The 25225-nt window shown below is 35.4% G+C and overlaps 2 protein-coding genes across 2 annotated transcripts in view; one reads left to right on the top strand and one right to left on the bottom strand.

Annotated features, from left to right (window-relative positions):
* cab39l (calcium binding protein 39-like) overlaps nucleotides 1–8172 on the top strand; it is a 20981-nt gene extending 12809 nt beyond the window's left edge. Inside the window, exons 3-9 of the mRNA XM_056456644.1 lie at nucleotides 288–452; nucleotides 2930–3048; nucleotides 3248–3416; nucleotides 4459–4518; nucleotides 4599–4664; nucleotides 4750–4893; nucleotides 6463–8172. Of these exons, the coding sequence (XP_056312619.1) occupies nucleotides 288–452; nucleotides 2930–3048; nucleotides 3248–3416; nucleotides 4459–4518; nucleotides 4599–4664; nucleotides 4750–4893; nucleotides 6463–6642 (903 nt within the window). The 3' untranslated portion in view covers nucleotides 6643–8172. The remainder of the gene's footprint in view (nucleotides 1–287; nucleotides 453–2929; nucleotides 3049–3247; nucleotides 3417–4458; nucleotides 4519–4598; nucleotides 4665–4749; nucleotides 4894–6462) is intronic.
* On the bottom strand, nucleotides 7684–25225 carry cdadc1 (cytidine and dCMP deaminase domain containing 1). The gene is made up of 9 exons (XM_056456643.1): nucleotides 24995–25225; nucleotides 22915–23015; nucleotides 21071–21248; nucleotides 16831–17415; nucleotides 13673–13722; nucleotides 13424–13593; nucleotides 13142–13331; nucleotides 8721–8778; nucleotides 7684–8596 (listed from the first exon to the last, which is right to left on the bottom strand). The coding sequence occupies exons 1-9, from the start codon at nucleotides 25113–25115 to the stop codon at nucleotides 8532–8534; spliced, it is 1518 nt and encodes a 505-aa protein (XP_056312618.1). The 5' UTR covers nucleotides 25116–25225; the 3' UTR covers nucleotides 7684–8531.

The following is a 25225-nucleotide window of genomic DNA, read 5'->3' as shown; positions in this document are numbered from 1 at the left end:
ACTCTTTTCAGCAGCTCTGCGCTAAAGTCAAGCATTTGAACGGCTGGAAACCTGCTGATCCTGAGAGAAATGTCATCCATACTTTCAGCCATATCAACATCTGATAAATCGATAAAGGTGTTCTGTGTATAATGAGATTACCTGTGAAATTACCCACAATCCTTGTTCAGAGGGGATTGTGATGTGTGGTGTAACATCTGTTCTATACACTGATGTTTGGAAATGGCTGATGTGTGCTGAATGATCAGTATTGTCTGTATTGATAATCTTGTGTGTGTGTGTGTCAGGCTTCAGAAGAGGTGTCAAAGTGTCTGGTAGCGATGAAGGAGATCCTGTACGGCACCAATGATAAGGAGCCGCACACAGAAACCGTGGCTCAGCTGGCCCAGGAGCTCTACAACAGCAATCTGCTCATCTCACTGGTGGAGAACCTGCAGGTCATCGACTTTGAGGTCTGGATGCTTTATTCAACAAATGAAGACTTTTGCATGTATGCATTAATCAGAAGTGACTTTTACAAGGTTGCAAAAGATTTCAGATCCACATAAATGCTGTTCTTTTAATAGTAGCATTTTTCAGGTTTTATCAAAGTTTCCAGAAAATGATGCATTACAGCTGTTCAAAATAGATGATGATATTATAGCTTTATATTGAGTGCCAAACAAGGTTATTATATTTAACTAAAATCTTATTTATTTTTGTTTTAATAAAAGATTATTTAAGTAATGTAATGTAATATTTTCATTTAGTTTACATCAAACTCAACTAAATCTAAAAAAACCTGTAAAAACTATTTATTTAATTTGTTTTATTGATTTTAATTTATTTTCATTTATTTTTGTTATTTTGTTTATTTAAATTTCATTTAATTTAATTTATTTTATTTTAATATAGTTTAGTTTAATTTATTTTTATTTTATTAATTTTCATTTTATTAATTTTTATTTAATAAATTTATTATTAATTTTATTTTTTTAATTTTTATTTTATTTTCATTTAGTTACATATTTTATTTTTTAATTAATTTCACTTTATTAATGAAATGTTTTTATTTATTTTTTAATTAAATTAATTTATTAATTTATTTTAATTTAGTTAAATTTATTTTATTTATTTATTTTATTTTTATTTATTACAATTTTTATTATTAATTTTTATTTCAATTTTATAAATTTTAATTTAATTTATTTATTTTTTACATTTTATTTGTTTGTTTTATTTTAATTTAATTTTAAATTAGTTTTTTATTTAATTTATGTATTTTTAATTATTTTTTTTATTTTATTAATTTGAATTTATTTATTTTTATTAATTTTATTTATTTAAATTTTTGTTATTTAAATTTTATTATTTTTACTTTAATTAATTTAATTTAATTTTCATTTATTTTAATTACTAATTTAATTATTTTATTTTAATTTAGTTTGATTTAATTATTTTTATTATTTATTTTATTTTGTTTTATTTTACAAATTTTAATTTAACTTCTGTAATTTTATTTACTTTATTTATTTAAAAACAATAAAATCACTAAACCTTTCAAATGAAAATCCAAAAATGTTGTGACACTGAAGACTGGAGAAATTATTATAAAAACTTTGATTATTTACTTGGATGACGACCTTTAAATGCATGTTTGTTCAGTTGAAGACAAAATGATTAGCCGTTCTTTCAAACTTTCTTATTTCAAATATTTCCCAAGTGCTGTTTAACAGAGATGATTCTTTTTCAACACGAATAAATGTATGTTTGTTCAGTTTTCAACAAAATTATTTAGTAACTAATTTCTAACAGCGAATTTATTTTATCTTTATCATGATAAGAGTACATAATATTTTACTACTTATTTTGCAAGGTATTCGTCTTCAGCTTAAAGAACAATTTAAACCCTTAACTGGGTTGATTAGAGTAACTAGACGAGTTAGGTTAGATTAGATTAGATTCAACTTTATTGTCATTACACATGTACAAGTACAAGGCAACAAAATGCAGTTTCGGTCTAACCAGCAGTGCAATAGCAGCATGTGCAGGATACAGGTATAAGTTATAAAGTGCAGTTATAGAAAAATTATGGTAATATTTACAGATGGATGTACTATCAACATTTTATACAGGTTGTATTAGCTATGAACAGATTTACAATAAATTAATATATGTACAGGATGCTATTAATAATCAGGAGTGGCAGATAGATAAACAATTACAAATGTTCATGTGCAGTGGGTTTGTACAGTTCAGATAAGTGAATGTAGTGCAAATATGTGCAAACTTTAAATGTGCAAATGTTAAATAGTGCAGTGAAAGTTAGGTTAATTAAGTAATCATTAGATAACAGTGGTTTATTCTGTAGGCAATAGATTCCAATGTATGTAAAGCAGGGGTGTCCAAACTCGGTCCTGAAGGGCCGGGGTCCTGCATAGTTTAGCTCCAACTTCCTCCAACACACCTGCCTGGAACTCTAGTATAACTAGGAAGAGCTTGATTAGCTGGTTCAGGTGTGTTTAATTGGGGTTGGAACTAAAATATGCAGGACGCCGGCCCTCCAGGACCGAGTTTGGACACCACTGATGTAAAGGATCAAATAGGAGGCTAAAAATACTGACCTTATTTGTATTCCAGCCAATCCAAAAGAAATACGATTGTCCACAGAAGAAAAATATAATAGGAAGAAATGCTGTAAAAAATACCCTGGTTCTGTTAACTCTTGAAACTAACTTTATTAAACTTTAATAAATTAAATATGTGAAAAATATTACCTAAAGAATAATAAGGGGGAAATATTGAAAAAAATAATACAAATTTCACAGAAAGGCTCATCATTTTGTCTTAACTTTGCTTTATTTTCATATCAAGTAGTAGGTTGGACATAATTGGCATCTTATCAAATTAAAAAGTTGTATTAATCAGTGTAATGATAATGTGTGTGTAGGGTAAGAAGGACGTCTGTCAGATCTTCAACAACATCCTGCGTCGTCAGATCGGGACCCGCAGCCCGACAGTGGAGTATTTTTGCTCCCGTCAGGAAGTGCTCTTCATCTTACTCAAAGGGTGAGAGAGACGAGCGCTGTTCCTCATACATGTTTCCTAGAAGCTGCTTTCATTAAAGAGCTTCACAACCATCAGTCCAGCCAATTGAGCAGTTTAACATTATACAGATGCATCAAGATCAAAGCACAGCACATCAAATGCGTTTCACCTCCTCAAGACTGGTTTTCATAAGGATGGCATTACTGTGTGATTTGTGCAGGTATGAGACTCCTCAGGTGGCGTTGAATTGTGGGATTATGCTGCGCGAGTGCATCAGGCACGAGCCTCTCGCCAAAATCGTCCTCCATTCTGAACACTTCAAAGATTTCTTCAGCTACGTGGAGATGTCCACGTTCGACATCGCATCTGATGCATTCGCCACTTTTAAGGTGAGCACTTTATATATTACACATCATATTCATTAAATATGTGAGTCTTTGATATGAATCAATATGTCTCCTCCTATTATCAGCATTACAGTAAATAACACTAATGTTATACACAAAGCAGAGTTAATGCAAGCAAAGTGTCTTTAAAGTTTCAAGTAATGTATAGAAATATAAAATGTTTTTTATTTTTATTTATTTTTATTTATTTAATTTATTTTATTTATTTATTTGTTTTTATTTATTTATTTATTTTTATTTTTTATGTAGTTTTACTTTTATTTATTCATTTATTTATTTTTACTTTATTTTTTATTTATTTTTTTTATTTAAAATTAATTAAAAAAATATTTTGTATTTATTTTTTGTATTCATTTATTTTTATTTATTTTTACTTTTTATTATTTATTTTTTATTTTAATTTATTTAAAATTAATTAATTTATTTTGTATTTAAAATTAATTTATTTATTTTGTATTTATTTTTATGTATTTATTTATTTTAATTTATTTATTTGTTTTTATTTATTTTTATTTTATCTATTTATTTTTTTTCGTTATATTTATTTTTCATTTATTTTATTTATTTATTTTTATATATTTATTCATTTTAATTAATTAATTAATTTATTTTTATAATATGTCTCCTTCTATTATCAGCATTGTCCACACTGAATTTAAAATCACAATATATCTGTTTTAAGAATTAATGATTTTCTAAATGCTTAAATATCTTGGCACCAAACTTCAGGCTCTTCATTGTCATCTACTACTGACCCCAACACATCCAATTTGCAACTCTGCCACCTATAGGTCAAAAATTCTAAAGCGATAAATCATTCACATGTTCGTTGTTTTCCTGATTTTCTGATGTTTTAAGTGAAATGTACTCATTCAAGTCATCTGGTTAACATTCGTGTGTTTTTTTATCATATTGCAATATATTTCTCTGAAAAAGTAAACTAATGAATTAATATAAAAACACAGGATTTGCTAAATGTGAAATTAATAATTATTTAATTAATTAATTTTTTTTTTCTCAACAGGACCTGCTCACGAGACACAAGGCTCTGGTGGCGGAGTTTTTAGAACAGAACTACGATGCGGTAAAATATTATGCTTCTCATGAATAACTCCAATTTGCCAAAGCTGTAATTGTTCAATGATTCTTGCTGCTCTCTTCCAGGTTTTTGATAACTATGAGAAACTGCTTCACTCAGAGAACTACGTGACCAAGAGACAGTCGCTGAAGGTGTGTCTGTGTGTGTTCAGACGTGTGTTTTCTGTCATCCGTCCTGTCATTAATCTCCTGTTTGTGTGTGTTATTTACCGGACAGCTGCTGGGTGAACTGCTCCTGGACAGACACAACTTCACGGTCATGACGCGGTACATCAGTAAACCAGAGAACCTGAAGCTCATGATGAACCTGCTGAGAGACAAGAGTCCCAACATCCAGTTTGAGGCCTTCCACGTCTTCAAGGTACCGGTATTCTTATTTCCTCTGTTTTCTGTCCTGGAAAACACAATTGCTGCAAAATATCCATCCTAAATTGTATTCAAAATCAGAATTAGAGTGTCACAAATCATAGTTTGTTGACAGAAGTATTACAAAGAGATCTGCATAAAATTTTCTGAGGAAACTGGTGATGTGTTCAATACTTATTTCCCCTGCTGTATATGTCAGCATGGATCATTTTAATAATTTTAAAAACGTCAAAAGGGTCACGAAACACCAAAACACATTTTTTGAGATGTTTACAGTCATATATATGTGTCCCACGTTGTTTAAAACACGATTAGGACACACATATTTCACTAAAAAGGTCAAATTGGTTGTTTTTGCGTTATTTCAAGCACATTTGTTCTTTTGGTTTGAAAATAAATTTTGAAGCTGCGTCACGGCGATGAGATCCTTGTGTAAATTCCAGCGTGTAGACTGAATGTCTGTACAAAGTGATGTCATTGAGTTTTCAGCATTATTTATGAGAAAGACTTGGTTCGAACCAATCAGCGTGCTCTGATGTGAATGAGGTGCAACTTCATTAATATGCATGATACAGCTTTGAAGACTGTTTTAACCTGTTACAGTGTTCAGAGAGACGCCCAATCGTAATTTAAAATGAGTGGAAAAAGAAGAATTGTTCAGAGACATGGGTCATCAGTGTTGCTTTGTTTATAAATGGGCCACAACGAAGGTTTTGTTTCCATTCCCCCACAATGAGAGGACAGCTCGTGTGTGGATTACAGTGGTCTGCTAACACGCGACAAAAATGTGTTTGTAGGGAAAACATTTTATACACACAGCTGTCTGACACCATTTTCTGCATCTACCATTTAAGGACCACAGACACCTGCATCACAAAATTCGGAGGTTTTCTTTTTTTCTACAAACTGCAGTTAAAGTTAACAAATTAAGAACGAAACACCCGAAATAACATGTAACTCCAGAGAAAATGTGGATAGCGTGGTGACGCAATGACATTAATCGAATTATGTGCTATAACAGGTAAATCGGGATCATGACAGGAACATTCAATAAGCAACTCGTGTAAACACTTTAATCATATTATTGTCTTATTCAGATTAAGGGAATTAATCTGATTACTGATGTCCATGTCTATCTGCCCTGTAATTGTGTTGACGCTGTGAAAATTAGCATGTGTGCGTACTCAAACTCCCCTTTTTATGCAAACCCTTTCCTCAAACCTAAACAAGGCTGGACTCACTCACTTTCATGACTTTTTCTTTTTTTTCAAACCAATTTTCCCTTTTTTTTTGTGAAAAATGTGTACTAATAGTGTTTTTAGCAATGTGGGACACATATGACTGTCTCAAAAACTGTGTGACCCTTTCACAAAGGAAAACAAAGACTCTTATTCTCAAGATGTTCCTTGTTTCGTTTTATTCCCTCCAATATATTCTCATTGATTGAAAGTGTATTTTGTTCTCTACATTCCAAATCCTATAAGAAAATATATAGAGAGAATCTTGAAATAGCTGTTCATTATGGTTAAATGTTCTCTCTAATGTTCTGTTTGTGTCTCCTCAGGTGTTTGTGGCCAATCCAAATAAAACACAACCCATCGTAGACATTCTGTTGAAGAACCAAACCAAACTCATCGACTTCCTTAGCAACTTTCAGAAAGATCGCACAGACGACGAGCAGTTCAACGACGAGAAGACGTACCTGGTCAAACAAATACGAGACCTAAAGAAGCCTGCCTCCTAAACTCTAGCTACTTCAGTATTAGGAAAACAAACAAAACACACAAAAAAATTATATTAACAATAATAATTCTATTTAAAATCTCCACAAATTTGTCTTTTCTTAGTTCTGAGGCTTACAAAAGAAGGTTCCTCATCGTTGACGTTCTCCGTTTCTTATTTTACGTTTCCCCTTTGGTGATTTTGATTTAATTGCGAACGTTTTCGTGCCATGAATAGGATGTTTTAAAGTAGGAATCAGCCAGTTTGAGTTACAGGAAGAATCGACTTCGAGACACGTCTCTCTGCGGATGAGGAAGTACAGGTAAACTTTCATTTTTCCGTTTCTGGATGTTTCTCTCTCGGTTCCTGGAGACTCGACGCGACTGAAAGTTTGCGTTTTATTGCTGGAGAAGATGAAGAGCTGTTGATTTCCTCTCTGTAACTGCACTAATCCTGCTTTGTCCAGCTCTTATTTCCACAACACTACCAACCCGATCATTTCCTCTCTGTTCTGTGTTTCATTTAAGAAGGAAGAATTCATTTATCAGTATTTTAATGATGGTTTATCTGAAGCAGGAAGAGCGTCTGTGGGTCTTCATGTACATTTTTTCTCTCGTTTTCTGATTACTATTTTTATTTTATATATTTTTACTTCAGTTTTTTTCTTTTTAAACACGCTGATTTTACTCTTTTAAGGTGGTTGCCTTTTTTAATTTAGAAAGAAGAAGAAGAATCATCTTGAAAAATCAACCTTGGCACTAAGTGAACCGGTGTAAATTCCAGCTCTAGATTTCAACATAGATCAATGAGGGTTTTTTCCTGTAGCGCTTTGGTTTTACTATAGTATCCTCAGCGTTATAGTATCTTAACTTTAGTGCGTCCGACTGAAGTACTTCTTTATACTGTAGTGCAGCTGTAGTGTTATACTATAGTATTTCCTTTTACTGTAGTATGTATTTTGTGCTATAACCCATAATTCAGCTGTCTTTGATGAATTGGACAGAAGTAGATTGTTGCATAGCTGAAAATCAGATGAAATGAGGACGCAAATGTATAAAACAGGTGCCTTTTTGTTCTTTTTATTATTATTTGAGAAGATATTGGAAGGGGGAGCTTAATTTGTTTTTATTGTTTTGAATATGTTCTGATTGAGCATATTTAGCTTGATTAAGCAATGAACCTCTTTAACTCACTATATTTGAGTTATGCTGTTGAAGAAAACTCATTAAATTTGATTCTTTTTCCTGTATGGTTGATTGATTCAGTTGATTTTTTTTTATGATGTTTTGTACGGGATGAAATCTGGTTTGAGGTTTGAATCTGTCGCCTGTAGAGCGAAGAATAACACATTTCTGTTCTCTTAAGGCAACTGTTTTCAACTCTAAAATCCGTCTGAGCCACATTTATTGAATATCTGTCAGCCTTTACTTTTGAAAATGCCAAACTGTGTGTTCACAATTTGAAGTCAAAATCTTTCCTACTACAAACACCGGTGCAGTTTCCATCTGAAATGCTAAAAGTACCGTATCAATAAAGTCCAAGTGAAGCATTAGCAGCATTACTGACTCCTTTTTTTCCCGCCAAAAAATACAGTAGTGCAAATTTGTGCTCTGTAAATGAAATTCTCCATTTTGAATAAATATATTTCACACGAACGCATGATAATCTGGTTATCTTGTCAATTTGACAATTAATGCGCAATTATAAAAACCAAATCTGGTTTCTGAAATGCATTTACAGCACGCTAAACGTAAAACACTTTGCTGATTTGGATCATGCAGCATATGAGGATGGCAGGTTCAAATGTTCTTCATCATCAGGGTCTTGGACAGTTTGATGTACAGTATTAATTACTGTATATCTGAAAACGTTTCTGCCATCCAGACAGAAGAGCAGCTTTTAAAATCTCATCTAAGATCGCAGTCTTTTATTGCACTGAAAACTGCTTTCCTCGTCTCTTCGTTTAAAGCAACCATCTGCAAAGATAAAAAAACAACAACATATACTACAGATTTTACCATTGAAATCAAAGATTCAGGTACTAATAAACAATAATTCACATGCCATATATTATTTTTGTAGAAATAAGACAAAACGCACTTGCTGTAGGGAGAGCATCTTGTTCTGAAGTGTTTCTAATGGAAGATCTCTGCTGCCACTGAAAAAAAAGACAAATCAAAATCATAATCCCAATTAGTCAATGATTATGAACAGACAATTAAAAATATACAGTGGTTCCTCGGTGGATCACCTTTCGCAGTCTCGCAATTTTACGATTTTTTTTCCCGTGTAATGTGACCTGCTTTTTTTGACAGCGCATTATGTTCTGCGTCCTGATTAGCTGTTGACCAGTGCCAATCAATCTCCTCCGTGCCGTGTCTCCTGTACAGTACAGAATGTGTTCAGCTTGCCAAATGTACAGAAATCTTCAATCGCTAGCAGTGTGAATCTTGAAGTGCTGTACTGTATGTTTACAATTTTTCTCCCCATAATGTTGATGAAACATTCTGCACTGTCAGAGGCACCTGCTGTAGCACCCAAAAGGCAGAGGAAGATCCTTCCTCCACAAAATAAAATGATTGACGTTTCTTTAAAAGGTTTTACTTTTTTCATTACCAAATAAATGAGTTTTTAAATGATTCTTTTGAACAAAAGCTTCACTCCTTTCACTGCTTGCCGAATCTGCATTTGAGCAGTTCTCTTGTGTCTCACTCAAAGAATTGTTTCATTACAGATGAATCAGTAGTTTTTAAATGCATGATTCAATGATTCAATAAAAAATAAATAAATAAATAAATCACTGGTTTGCTGATGAATTAGAATTTTACAAATTCCTTGGGAAAAAAATAGTAAGGACTTCATTTTTGATGATTGAATACGTTTTGGAGCAATTTTCTTGAATGATTCAATAACTCACTCAGACTTGTTTTATAACAGGATAAATCTGCATTGTTTAAACAATTCTATTGAATGATTCACTGACAAAAGCTGCGATTTCAGAGACAAAAGCTTCACATGTTTCACTAGGTGAATCTGCATTTTTCTTGAATGATTCAGTGACTAACTCAAAGCAGTTTTTCATTACTTGACACACTCACACAAAGACTTATTTTATTACTGGATGAATTAGCATTTAATACTGTTCTCTAGAATGATTCAGTGACAAACAAAAGCTTCACTTGTTTCACTGCTTAGTTTAACTGTTTAAAAATGCAGTCAATGACTCAAAGAATTGTTTCATTACTGTATGAATCAGTATTTGAATCATTGTCTTGAATAATTCAATGATTCCCTCAAAGACTTTGTTTGATGGATCCGCATTTTTTAAAACTAATTCCATAAAATTATTACAACAAAGCCTTTTTTTAACTGAATTAATACGCATTTTCATTTGTTTAATGATTCTTTAACTTAGCTAAAGGTTTGTTTTATAACTGGATAAAACTGCATTTTCATCAGTTCTTTTGAATAATTCATTGACTCACTCAAAGAATTGTTTCACCACTGGATGAATCATTTGTTTGTGAACAATTTTCTGGAATGATTCAATGACTCAGATTTCAGTTGTTTTTATAGGTTTTGAATCATGTGGTTCTGCTGACGAGCGAAATTCAGATGGAGGGCAGGAAGTAAAAAAATGAATGGGAGACATAGAGGAAAGTCCATATTTCTGCAATTTACACCATATTTCAGATAGAAATAGAAAATAAGCACATATGTTGTGCAGGATCCTTATATCATGAAGAGGGTCAAGTTTTCCCCTGAACTAAAATATATTTGTCTGTCATCGAAGCGATAGATACTGTATAATTACATTATATGAAAAATACTATGGTAAATACTGTAGTGTTTGGAAGCATGCTATAGATAATTACTTGAATTAAACTGTCGTAATTATATTGTCGCTGTGGTACAACACAACTGTAGTAATAAATTATTTAATATGCTTCAGTTTTCTATGCTATAATTATACACCATGATACACCACACTATCGTTACAGTATTTATTACAGCTGATCAGTGTTCTCAAGCATTCATTAAAGAATTTAACACATTATACACTTTACTATGTGGTTCAAAAACATGTTTATTAAAATTACTATAGGTTTTCCCCTATGAAATCTCCAGACATCACAGAATAACAGATGAAAGCATCCAAAAGCATGGACGCATAGTCTACATTATTTATTTATTTATTTATTTTTGTAAAGGGGAAAGTGCTCCACAATAATAACTAGTCTAAAAGTCTAGTTTTGTCGTAAGCGTTGCATTTCTTTTTTCTCAGTCGATGAACTTAACATCAACAAACATTCACCGCTGCTGCACATCTCGATGTTAACATTACGGTTGTTTATTCCACCCTAACTCCAGTAAATACTTGGACTATTGCAAAACAAGACAGATTTCATGTCAGGGTACGTTATTTATATTCTCCTGGATTTTGTGTAAGTGTGGTGGTGTTTATATCTGATTTTTATAGAACACATTTAAACACATAGCTAGGCCTGTATATAATCTTTATTGGTGCTGTCAAATAAATTATCGCCTTCAAAAATGTTTGTACACGTGGATGTACTGAAAAAAATGTTTATGACATGCCGCCTTTTCTTACGTTTTTCTACCAGTTTCTTGAACTGTCCCCTCTTTATGAGCAAAAACTTTTGGAAGTCTATAAAAGCTGTTGGGCATTTCTTATTTTGGCCGATTTAAACAATTATAAACCACATAAAACAGAAACATTTAGATGTTCTGATAGCGATTTCTATGTTGAAGAATCACTTCCTGCCCTCCATCTGAATTTTGCGCGTCATTCATGACGTTATATGAAAACAACCCATTACTGGATGAGTCAGAATCTCGCTCTAAACCTAAACTCATTTAATCACATAATGAATGTGTTTTCAATCAAACATCTTGAAAGTAATTCAGTGGTTTGGGTATTTGTTAGCTTATATACTGGCATGATGATGTCATAAATGCAATTTTTAATAAAAGCTTCAATTCACCTTAAAAGCCGACGTACTCCGTGGCAGGCATTATTGTTTACATGCAAACTCTGAACTTTTTTACCCTAGTATCTTTGTGATGATTGGGCTTTATCGCAAGTCAACAGACAGCGGTTTAACAGTCCTAATTTTGAATATTACTGATAATTATAACTTATTTATTTAATGTCATGTCAGTAAGAATATTTCAGTAATAAACATACAATTAAAAACAACAAACAAATGAATAAATTAATTAAATACGAGTTTTAGCTTTAAAGGGCACCTATGGTAAAAAATCTACTTTTCAAGCTGTTTAGACAGACACATGTGCATGTATGGTGTATAGAGCGTCATATTGGGGTGATATAAGCACACCCAGTGCTTTTTTTTCAATTTAACAACATAAAAAACGGTGGACCAATTGGAGCGGTTTTCAAACCGACCGCAACTTTACGTAGGAGAGCGGTCCCCCCGCCCACCAATATTGATTGACAGGCGCGTCATCATATCCTCAGTTTGTTGATTCACGTCCGCCATTTTCAGCGTGAGTCGAAGGAATATCACTAAAGGAACACGCTAGCTCTATTTTTAGATGCAGGGCTCATTGGGCTCAACACAAGATCAATATTCTCCACATTATCGCTCTAATCGGAATTATTGGTTGTATCTTTAGGTAGGTTTGCAAACATGTGTACTTCTCATTGAGTCTACCTTATACTTCAGCCGTTTGCATTTCTCGCGATCCCAGAAGCTCCCTGTGATCTTAACTAGCATGCGTTTTAGAATTCTAAACATCGGTTTCTATCAGGGTACACTCAAGTCGACGGCTGGGCGCCGCGGACCGCTGCAGAAACCTATGTTTAGAATTCAAAAATGCGTTGCGCGACGATTCGGGACACTTCATGTTTCTGCCGCGCCACAGAGAGTGTCTGGTGTGCCGTGTCGCGGCTTCGAGCGGCACATCCGGTGCCTCAGTCAAAGTTAATTCAGTGTGCGTGGTTATTAGTTTCTGTGTACAAGCTCGGCACTTGAAACTAGCACACAGTTGGCTGTAAAACTGTACAAAGACACGTATGATTTTGTACTCTCTGCTTGGTCTGTGTACGAGTCGTACATGTACGACTGAATGCTGATCCTCTCCTCCTCCTTTCAATCTGCCTGTATGTGTTGCAAACACAGAGCGGGTCATGGCCCCGCCCCCTTGTTACGTTGGGCGGGAAGCCGAAAGTAGTCTACATGTGAAGCAACACACCCCTAAATCAGCGAACTGTGGACACGCCCCCAACATGACACTTTTTAACACATTATAATAAAAAATCTGAATTGTGTTTTAAACTGAACCTAAACTGGCACACTCAGAAGAACCATAATGTTAATATTAAATCATTAAAAAAGAGGTAAACTATGGACCCTTTAATACTTGATAAAAATTCTAACATTTTTCCCGGTGTCAATAATTATAACAATTTCTCAAAAAAAATGCTGAACTGATGCATTTCATTAAGCTAATAATCATTTCTCACACGCACTTACGATGAACTTCTGGACGCCGTTGAGCTTGTTGAATCTGAGGTAGGAGATGTCGTGTTTGACTTTGTTGCTGTCCAGGTCAGTGGTGTAGATCTGCTTTATTCCAGCGCAGCCAATCAGAGGGACGCACTCGTCACACGGGCACTTGGTCACAAACATCATGGTGTTCTCCTCTGCTTTGATCTCCGCGCTCCTGCACATCCATGCAGAAATAAAAGAGTAACAGACAAACCCATGCATGAATTTGACTTGATGTTCATATAGACATCCAAATGATCTCCTCACCTAAACGTGAGCGCGTTCTGCTCTGCGTGAAGGATGTATCTGTATTTCCGGTTCTGTCTTTCCTCCTGCTTGTGGTCCATCTGAGGATACTCTGCGTACTGTGAGCCCACTGGATAAGCGTTGTATCCGCAGCCCACTAGATAAAGCTGGCCCGTGCCATCACATTGTGACTGCAGAACAGAAATAGAAGAGCTGTTTGTATTTGAAAGTACAGAAATGGGGAAGCGTTCACTGAAGTTTTTCACTGACCTGATTTCCCTCTGCCCAAATAACTGCACCGACTCCAACTTTAGGATCCTCTACAGAGACAAAGATGAGTTAAAATGTGTAATAAAAACACTTAATAATGTTCACATTAGTTAAACAGACTAATTAGCAGTAATTACCGATAAATAAGTAGAAATAAATAATGTAGTCATCTTACATGAGTTAATTTCAACAGTAATGTATAAACATATACACTCAAAAAAGTGCTGTTTTGCTGCTTGTTCAAACTATTTAAAATGAGTTGAATCAACACAATTCTTGAGGTTTTTTTGGCACAACTTAATTGTTTAATGTTCAATCTACTTAAATTTGTAAAAACAATTAAAGCCCCAGTCAGATCACATGAATTTGTCTTGATTACGGCATGATTTCCTTGATGTAGGGTGTCGTGGGGTTTCGTAAACGACAAATAGGCGTCATGAAAAGATTCAATTGTTTCTTCTCGTGTAATGTGGCATAGTTCACAACAACCAATACCATGCCTGCGACGCCTCATGACACCATCGCAGAAAGTCTAGCATGTTTCATTTTTTTATTCAAATACATAATTCATTTTTTGTTATATATTTGCTCATTTTTTTATATGCCATTATTTTAAAGATTATGTCTTGAATTTTTCTTGCCGCGAGTGAGACAGACAAAATGAAAGCTGCAGCAAGTTCAGGCGAGGGACTGTTTAATAAGAAACCCTGGCAGGACAATATACATTTAGATTTCAAAGAAAATATCTTAATATTAAAAAGGAATCAGAAGTTTGATCCTATCCATGTCGTAAAGAATGCCCTTAAAATTGTAGTTATTAGTTGTCTGCAAGCAGCAGTGTTTATTGAGATTGAAATCAGATTAAAAAAATTGAAATTGTGATAAGAAATTTTGTTATAGCAACACTTGTGAGTGCTTTGGGAAATAACGCTCGACGTAGACGTCACAGGATGACTGATCATGAAGGAACGTGTAGTCTGGCACATTTGTTACCCACGGCAAGACACGAGTTTATCAAGAGAAAAAAATTATTGCATAATCTAACTGACTTTCGTAACCAACGATAAAAATTGTGTGATCTGACCGGGGCTTAAGTTAACTGAATTAATTTGTGTTGGGACGACATGAAGGAATTGTGCAGAATCCGCACAATTAACTATACTAGTGTTAACATTAAGTAACTAACTTATTATTAGTTAATATTTGTGAAGATTTTAAATAACATTAACACACAGCTCTCTATAATACTCTCTGAATTCTGATTGGTCGATCAAAGATAACCTCCACTGAAACTAATATCCAAGCCAATAGAAGATTACATATTAGAATGATCAAACTCAGCAAATAACACTAGAAGCTCGAAGCTTTCCCAAAATATGTCCAATGGCATTACCTCTGCCAGCATGACCTTAATTACAGACTCTTAAACGTTTTTCTTTGGGCTCGTCATTCTCAAGCATACAAATTCGGATAATGGCATATGTTTTTTTATATCTCAAGGATTTCCTGTGTAGAGAATTACGAGGCGGCCACCTCCATCAAAATGTGTATCACCTCCACCTTTTGACAAAAATCAGGCAGACTGTATTTAACTAAAATTAACCTTAGCTTTGTTTTTAATAAGATATTGTTTTACTTGAGAAGATTTCAAGCGTAATGAAAAATGTGTTTGTTTCAAGTATTTTCGTGATTGGGATACCTCCTCATATTGAGGCTGAAAAAAACCCTGTGTTTTACATGGGGTATTTGCATGGCAGAGATCTGACATTAGTCTGATGACATTAGTCTAAAATCATTTGCTGTTTATTAAAGGTGCAGTGTGTAAGTTTGACACCCAGTGGTTGAACTAGGTATTGCAATCCTTAATGCTTAATGTTTACAGCTCACAATGTGAGTTTGAATGCCATTTCACATGACATTTATTGCTATACTACAGAAAAGCAGCAGCACATAAAATAAACCATTTGAAATTGAACTTTAGAACTGTATTAATACAATTAATACAAACCAACACATATTGATTCAGCATGTACATTTAATAATATTAAAGAGGTTTAATATGTATTAATTAGATTATAAATCTTACCATTTCGTGCGTGATTGCATATTCTGCACTTCTGAATGGCTGTTTTTAAATTTCTGTCGTGTTTCGTCTGCTTATCACTAAATTGCTGATCACTGCAAATCTCATCATGTAGCGTGTTGTTAGGACACGACGTTACATTACATTTGCTAATTAATAACCTCATGTGGAACTCTGTATCGGCGTCTCATTTTGGAGTCTGCTACTGTCCACCGGAGGTCGCATTTCGGTCACGAGCGTATGCTTTACGAGCGCTGAAATATGCTGTTTTCCATCAAGGCAACCCGGGGTGCTGAAATATTATTGGCTAAAGTGGCAGTGGGCGGGTTCAAATAACCAAAACAAAGACAGTGTACTGGCACGGAAGGCCTATTTTCAAAGCAGAATATCTGACTTCAGCATTGCTTTTCAGATAAACAAGAATGTTCACTTAGCATGTTTCTTAAATATCTGCACATATTATGGTATTTTTATGCTTTAGAAGAGTCAAAACTTACATACAGCACCTTTAAAGTCCGATCTGGAAGAGAGGTATACACATGGCCTTTTGTGCGCATGTTTGGTTTCTCTAAATCGCACTTTTGCAAAGTGACCTTAGAACAGTTTCTGCACAACATTTTGTTTAGCATAACCAGATTCTCTGAGGCACTTTCTGACATCACTTATTAATTTGTGACAAACACAAGATGTGTCACTTGAAAAGTTTTGAATGGGGAAAAGTGTGACGGTCAATATGGCAATGATGCCCCACCTTCTAGTACAGGAGCCAATAAATGATCAATATAGAGTGATGATTCTCTGGGCTAGGGGGAGGGCCAGACTTGGGTTTCTGCAGATCTTGTGTGATTGGAACATTTAGAAATGAAACTAAAGAGACAGTTGTTGTTTAATTGTATTGGTGATTCCTAATATGAGATTTAACCATAAGAAATTTTGGAGAACTTGATGTTTCCCCATTCAAACAGAATGCCCGAGAGGTGTTTCAAAGATCTCCATTGAGTGAAATAACTTGCCTTAAAGGCACTTTGTTTGTGATGTGCATCTGAAGTCAAACAAAATAATTCAGAAAACGAACCTGTTCTACACGCCAGTAAGCGAGCCTGTATGACACAGTGTCGTATGACATCCTGAGGTAAAGCTGGAGAACGCATCCCAACAGGCTCCCTCATGAAGAAACCATAATCTTCTAGAAGAGCGGGAACACTAGAGGCCACAGACGCCAGGATCCGTATCAGATTCCTCATATGCTGCCTCAGGTTGCTAAAATTTGGTTCCATGCAAAAGTTCTCCAGCCCCATCTTGTTCAGCACATACTTATGCCGCTCCTCGTCGCTTATGAAAAACTTCTCTGAGAAGTTGTCCGAGTTGTTCCAAAATTCCCTCCGGTAGATATCTCCAATGTCCCGCTCCGGATTGTCTGCAGCGATCTTTCCAAGAAAGTCTGCGTTTTGTGAGGTTTCGTCCAGGAACTGCAGGACGGTGCAGTCCAGGGGCTGCAGGAGCACGCTGATGTGAGGTCTGCTGTTGGACTTCAGGCGTTCTGCTGCGGTGGCGTCCAGAATGGCTTCCTGAAGAGGCGAGGAGCTGCTGTGATGGAGGCTCTCAGACAGCAGGCTGAGCTCAGCATCACCGGGCCAGTAGGAGATACGGCTCACTCCAGCTTAAAGATCCCATGAAAATAAAAGAAAACATTTCAGATGTTATTTCAGTCTGTTAGTTTTAAACAGGGGTGACCAAACTTTTTCTTATGAAGGTCCAAAAACCAAAGTTAAATAATTTAAAGGTAAATAGAGTTGCAATGGGTAAGTTCCTAATTTAATTTAATTAAAACATTGCTTTATGTTAACTAATACAGCATACATTACATTTTATTATGAACCCAAACCAGTAAAAACAAAAACAATCTCATTTATAACAGAATTACTCTAGTTTTTGTCTTGATTTGCTCACTGATGTCTTCTGCATAGTTCTCTATCCGCCAAGTGACATTATTTACTGTACATTTAAAACATCTAATTCATTTCCCAGGGTATATGCAGGAATCCTAAAGGTAATTTCAATACCTTTTTAAAGACCTTCTGAGAACATTAAGACCTCATCGCCACTTCAAGTTCTAATCAATATCTGATCAGTAACCTTGAACTTAATAAACAGTTGAAGTTAAATAAATCAATGGAGCACAACCATGCAACAGAACTCAGATAAGCTCGGATGAATTAAAGCTTGAAAGAATAAATTACGCGATTGTTTTCAGCGACAGGCTTCAGCCACTGTTTAAACTCGTCTTTCTCCAACCAGGAGTACGCAAACTTACATTTTACCAGTTTCGCTCTATGGTTTCGCTACATGTGGAGAGCGTCACATCATCTTCCTGCCTGATTACTGATCCCTTATTTATCAGGGGTTGCCACAACGGAATGGTTGCCGCAGCGGATGCTTTTCCAGCTGCAACCCAGAACTGGGAAACACCCATACAGACTCATACACGACAGACAATTTAGTTTATTCAATTCACCAATACTGCATGACTTTGGGGGAAACCGGAGTACCCGGAGGAAACCCACATGAACACGGGGAGAACACGCCAACTGGTCCAGCCAGTAATCGAACCATCGACCTTCTTGGTGTGAGGCGACAGTGGTAACAACTGAGCCACTGTGCCTACGTAAACCTTAAATTATTATTGTTTCAAATTGAGTTAGCAAAAAAAGACTTATTTAAAACAATAATTTGGTATGGATTTGTGGTGGTGGAGATTTTGATCCTGTTCCCTAATGCACAAGACCTAAAAATTATCATGACGCTAATCTGATGCTGAAAGTATTGATTAATGTTACATATATGCTTGCACTGTCACTGGCTACATGGCAACCCTGACAAACGCTAAAAATACAAACACAACTTCTGCGTATTAGCAATGATTTGATTTGTGAAGGATCATGTGATGCTGAAGACTGGAGTTATGATGCTGAAAATTCAGCTTTGGATATCTGACTGCAAATAATGCATTCTTACTTTGAGTTTTTGTTTTGTTTTTAGTCCAGATATCTAAAAATTTATATATTAAGAGGGTTTTTTTTGACAAGAAAAAAATATTGTTTTATTTTTTAGAAATAAAATGTTAAAATCAAGTGAGTTTTCCTTTAAAACAAGCAAAATCTTATTTGAAAGTGAAAACTATATTCTTTTTTAAACTTGTCTGCTGCTTAAAGGGACAGTTCATTCAAAAATGAAAGTTGTCATTTACTTTCCTCATGTGGTTTTAAACCTTTATGAGATTCTTACTTCTGTTGAACACAAAAGAAGATATTTTGAAGAATGATGAAACCTATCGACTTCCATAGTAGGAAAAAAATACTATGTAAACCAATGGGTTCAAGGAACCACATTTTTTCAAAATATCTTCTTTTGTGTTCAGAAGAAGATAGAAACTCATACATTTTTCACACCACATGAGCGAGGGTAAATGATGAGACAATATTCATTTTTGGGTGAACTATCCCTTTAATGTTTTTGGGGTAAACATAACCAACATTTGGTGTTAGTAAGAAGGGTAAGACCTGCACTAAAGGGATCAAAAGTAACGGTAAGAACATTTATAATAGCACCAAACATTATTATTTTAAAACAAGTGTTGTTAATGGTTTTCACCATTGATGATAACCAGCTGAGTGAGCACCAACAACAACTGAGCGGCAAATAAACAATTCATCTTTATTTCTATAGCACTTTTACAGTGTAGATTGTGTCAAAGCAGCTTAACGTAGAAGAAGTCCTACTGAATTGAAACCGCTTCGGTCCAGTTTGAGTTGCAGTTTAGTGTAATCATATTAGAATCATATTAGAATGATTTCTGATTCATCATGTGATCCTTCAGGCAGCAGCGATGATGCTAAAAATTCAGCTTTGCCATCACAAGAATCAATTACATTAGATTACATTATGGACAAATATGTCTTCTCCAAGCCAGTGTTTCTCTCTCTCTCTCTCTCTCTCTCTCTCTCTCTCAGTTTAAAGGCCCCATGAAGGGCTTAGGAACGTGCATTTTCTATTCGATGTTTGACGTAATCTCAACGAAAAAGGGCGGGATATAGATTAGCTCCTCCCCTTATAAAAAACAGCCAATAGTATTTTGTTTTTATCACCGCTCTGCCAGTGAGAGTGGTTTAGCTCAAGTGCATCAAATAAAAAGCAAATGAGAAACGTCTTGAAGGGGGCGGGGCATGTCAGGTACTAAAGAGAATTTGATTGGTCAAGATTTGATGAGAAGTATTAGCTGACGTGAAACAAATCGTTGATCCATTTTGGTGGAAGTGACAAACTGCAGGCTTTGGATGTTTATATCAGTTTTATATCTTCTAAACGTGAATTCTGGCACACTCAAGCTAATACATATGCTTAAAACCAGAGATGGCCAAAGTAGGGCCCGCGGGCCAAAGTTGCCCCCGTGTAACCTTTGATTTGGCGCACCATCCCATCTGAGAAGAGAGTGACCGTGCATTCACAGGGGGCTTCAATGTCAACGCTTGACCGAGGGCGAGTCTAAAGTGGGGGCTGACGTGATTGTCATAGCAGCGTCAGCCAATGAAGTTAGTCTGCAATCGGCTACTGTCTGAGCTGGGGTATTGGCATAAAGCGATCTGACTGGCTGACACTTCCGTTGGTGCTTGAAAAGTTGAGAAATTCCCAACTTCTGCAGCAAGCAACGCCGCTGAAGCAGCGCAGACGGATCCACAATTTAGTTTGGCAACGCTTGACGTCACCCATTCAAAGTAAATAGGAAGCGTTGATGCTGACACCCTGTCTGAATGGGGCGTGAGAATGATGGAGAGTGTTGGGCCGAATGCCTTTAACAGAGATCGTCATTTCTAATTTGACGTAACGTATTTTTGTTTATTTGTTTTATTGCTGAGCTACAAAAAAGCTAACTGAAATGAAATGATTCAATTAAATGTCGTAAACAGGGTGTCCGCAGGGTCTTAAAAAGTATTAAAAGTTAATTATGAAAAAATTAAAGCCTTTAAAATGTATTAAAAAGTCTTAATCGTGATTTACGAGGTCTTAAATTTAGTACAAGCGTTGTACAAAGTGTTTGACTCCAAAAAAAGCATAAATATCATTTATTTTCCTCCTAATATTAACAACGGCCTGCTCGATCCTCGTGATTGGTTCGGCCAAGCGTTCGGGTGATGTCACGTAATTTGCGTCAAACGAATGAATTGAAGGTCTTTATTGAATTGTGACATGACTGTTGAGTATCATTAAACTTCTTTATTGTACCAACGTTGAGTCGTGTGCAAAACCCGTCCTCTCACCATTGATGAGCATCTTTAGGCAGGTTGAACAGGGTTTTCGGGAGAAGTAGAGCTCACAGTTTTTCAGTCTGGGTCCATGTTTGACCACAGCCACCTGTCCTGCGTGTAACTGAGCACTGGAGCAATGCAGACCCAAAACCCTGCTCTCGTGGACCACCACAAGACCACTGACTCCAGCCTGCATACAGACAAATACCACACATTATATACTGCTTTCAAAAATGATATGCTGCTAACATAATATTACAATCCCATTCTCATGATTAAAAAAATGATCATTTACTCAAATACGTTTCATCTAGTCAGTTCGTTTATTACCATAACCTTAACCCACCAATAACACTGATCAATCCTGAGGCAGGCTGTGCCTTATATTTACTTTGTAACTACTTGTTTACTTATATTTACATTTCAACTTAATATTTCAGTCATAAATGAAACTTCATTTAGGTTTGAGGTTTGAGTTTCATTCTTCACTGGAACAGAAAAGATATTTCGAAGAATGTTGTAAACTGCCATTGATTTCCATAGTATTTGTTTTTCCTACAATGGAAGTCAATGGTTACCAGTTTTCAACATTCTTCAAAGCAGCTTCTTTTGTGTCCAACAGAATGAAGAAACTCTTAAAGGTAAAGCACAAACTAATGGTGATCTGTCTCATTCACAGCACTTGAGTCAGTATTCACACAACATGTTTTAATTATTTATAACATTCCCAAAATGAAAAATACTATTGAAATTCATATACAATTTTGAACCAAACTATAGTTAAGTGGATTTTATGGTATACACCTGACAAAAGTCTTGTCGTTGATCCCAGTTGTAAGAGCAACAAATAATAACTTGACTTCTAGTTGATCATTTGGAAAAGTGGCGAAGGTACATTTTTTATCTGATTCATTTGTTAAACTGCATCCCAATCATCGCAAATACTGCAGACCTATTGGAACCCGCATGAACCTAAGATTCTCATAGAAATCAGTCAAGTTTGGTTAAGAATAATCATGGTTTGGGGTTAAATTCAGTATGGGGGTGTGCGAGAAATCTGCAGAGTGGATGGCAACATCAACAGCCTGAGGTATCAAGACATTTGTGCTGCCCATTACATTACAAACCACAGGAGAGGGCAAATTATTCAGGTCAGGTAGTGTATATAATATTATTTACAACACATTGTTTAGGAATGCTAGAGCAGTGTTTCCCAACCCTGTTCCTGAAGGCACACCAACAGTACACATTTTTAACCTCTTCCTATTCAAACACACCTGATTCAACTCATCAGACCATTAGATGAGACTCCAAATCGTGAAATGAATGGGTCGGATAAGAGAGACACCTATGATATGGGCTGTTGGTGTGCCTCCACCACTGTTGTAATAAATACTGTAGTATATTTTTAGTTTTACTACAGTAACCTGTTGTGTATTATAGTAGTGGTAGCCTATTAAGAGACTATTTTGTACAGTATTAGGTTAATTTGTTTATATCAACATAGTTGTATCTTTACCACAGTAACTACAGAATTACCACAGTAGATCAATTAAAGTACTTTTAAATACTATAGTATGTTTTCGACATTTTTAAATAGCTTTGAATGGAAGCAAACATGGGATTGGTTTAGAGCAGTGGTCTCAAACATAATTCCTGGAGGGCCACAGCTCTGCACATTTTAGCCCCAACTAGCTCCAACTCACACCAGCTTAGTAGTCTCTCGTAGTCTTGAACACCTGGATTAGTTGGATCAGCTGGGTTTGATTAGGGTTGGAGAAAAACTGTGCAGAGCTGCGGCCCTCCAGGATTCCAGTTTGAGATCCATGGTTTAGAGGGAATGTAAATATGCCTACTGCATCGTTTTCTTGTTGACAGACTTCTCTCTTTGGGAAAAGCTCCATCCATAGGCTCAACAGTGTGAAGAGGTTGGCTTTGGACAGTCGAGGTCCCTGACCTAAAATATAGCACAGAAATCATGTTATTACACTTCTTATTAAATAAAATAAATTACATTTGCAGTGTTATGCGAGAAATGCAGTGAAAATCAGAAGATATACAAATAATCAGAAAACCTTTTTAATGCAGTCCAATAATAATAATAATAATAATAATAATAATAATGATAATAATAATAATAATAATAATAATAATAATAATAATAATAATAATAATAATAATAATAATTATTATTATTATTATTATTATTATTATAATAATAGACCCTTTAGCAAGAACACCAAATTTGCATAAATCAAATGGCATAAATAATTTGAGACCAGCCAATACTATTTCACACAACTAATGTTTTATCTTTAATATGTTTAAGTGTCAATAAGCAGAATGGTTTTCTTGTTTAATTTCCTCTATTTGACACGATGAGCACACTGTTACTAGTACACTAGTACAACAAAATAATCATATCCATTATAAATGCTTAGTATTATCCCAGTCATAATTATGTCATATTATTTATGCAATGACTGAAAATCCGAATTGAGAATAAGGCTCCATTAGTTCATGCTAGGTAATGTATTTACTAACATGAACAATACAGTAACAATAAAGTCATTCATTAATAGTTCTCACCGTGCATTAATGGAAACAAGCACAATTTTGCTTTTTAATAATGCATTAGTAACTATGATTAATAAATATGATTAATAAATGTGGCTCAAGTGTTGTTCATTTTTTAATTCGAGTGCATTAAATAACATTAGCCTACCTAAAGGAACCTTATTGTAAAGTACTTTATTTGGTACACCTTTCCAACTTGCTTGTTAATGCAAATTTCTAATCAGCCAATCACATGGCAGCAACTCAATTCATTTAGGCATATAGACATGATCAAGACGATCTGCTGCAGTTCAAACTGAGCATCAGAATGGGGAAGAAAGGTGATTTAAGTGACTTTGAACATGGCATGGTTGATGGTGCCAGATACTGCTGATCTACTGGGATTTTTACGCACAACCATCTCTAGGGTTTAGAGAATGGTCCGCAAAAAGAGAAAATATGCAGAGAGTAAAAGTTCTGTGGGCACAAATGCCTTGTTGATGTCAGAGGTCAGAATGGCCAGACTGGTTCCAGCATCAAAAGGCAACAGCAACTCAAATAACCACTCGTTACAACAGAGGTATTCAGAAGAGCATCTCTGAACGTACAACACGTCCAACCCTGTAGCTGATGGGCTACAGCAGCAGAAGACCACACCAGGTGCCACTCCTGTCAGCTAAGAACAGGAAATGAGGCTACAATCTATCTTCTGATGGCTACTTCCAAGAGGATAATGCACCATGTCATGAAGCACGAATCATCTCAGACTGGTTTCTTGAACATGACATGAGTTCACTGTACTCAAATGGCCTCCAAAGTCACCGTATCTCAATCCAATAGAGCACCTTTGGGATGTGGTGGGAGATTTGCATCAGGGATGTGCAGCCGACAAATCTGCAGCAACTGCGTGATGCTATCATGTCAATATGGACCAAAATCTCTGAAGAATATTTCCAGTACCTTGTTGAAACTATGCCACGAAGGATTAAGGCAGTTCTGAAGGCAAATGGGGTCCAGCCCGGTACTAGTTAGGTGTACCTAATAAAGTGACTGGTGAGTGTGCCTGTAGGATATATGCATACATAAATACAATTTACATATTATTGCCTATTTTTATTAAAATAGCGATTTTGTTAATTGTGTAAAAAAGCAAACATAAATAAATAATAGTCGATTCTTAATAAGAAAATTGTTCGAACAGAATCTGACTTACAATTCGTATTATAACAGGATTTATAATATCATCAGATTAATATTAAATTAAGTTAAAATTTAATTTCCTGGTTGAAAACACAACTTGTTATTTGAGTTCATATCCTCTGGGGTCCGGTTGACATTACCATAAGAACACACTCACTGACAGGCTAACGTTAATCTAACCTTGTACTTTGGCATCGGTCTGTACTCCGGTTTCCCGGACATTGCGCGCGTCGTCGCCGTTCGGAATCGATCTGTTCCCGTCGGACTCCCGGTGAGACCTCCAACTGTTTGATTCTGCCATTCAAACGCGATCAACATTGACCTGTCATTGACTAAACAGACACAACAACAGCCAGTCCGCCTTCATGCTGTCCTCTTCCTATTTGCGCAGACGTCACGAGTGGGCGGAGT

The sequence above is a fragment of the Danio aesculapii genome, chromosome 1 (assembly GCF_903798145.1).
Source record: "Danio aesculapii chromosome 1, fDanAes4.1, whole genome shotgun sequence".
NCBI lineage: Eukaryota > Metazoa > Chordata > Actinopteri > Cypriniformes > Danionidae > Danio > Danio aesculapii.
This window is presented reverse-complemented; position numbering and strand designations above follow the sequence as displayed.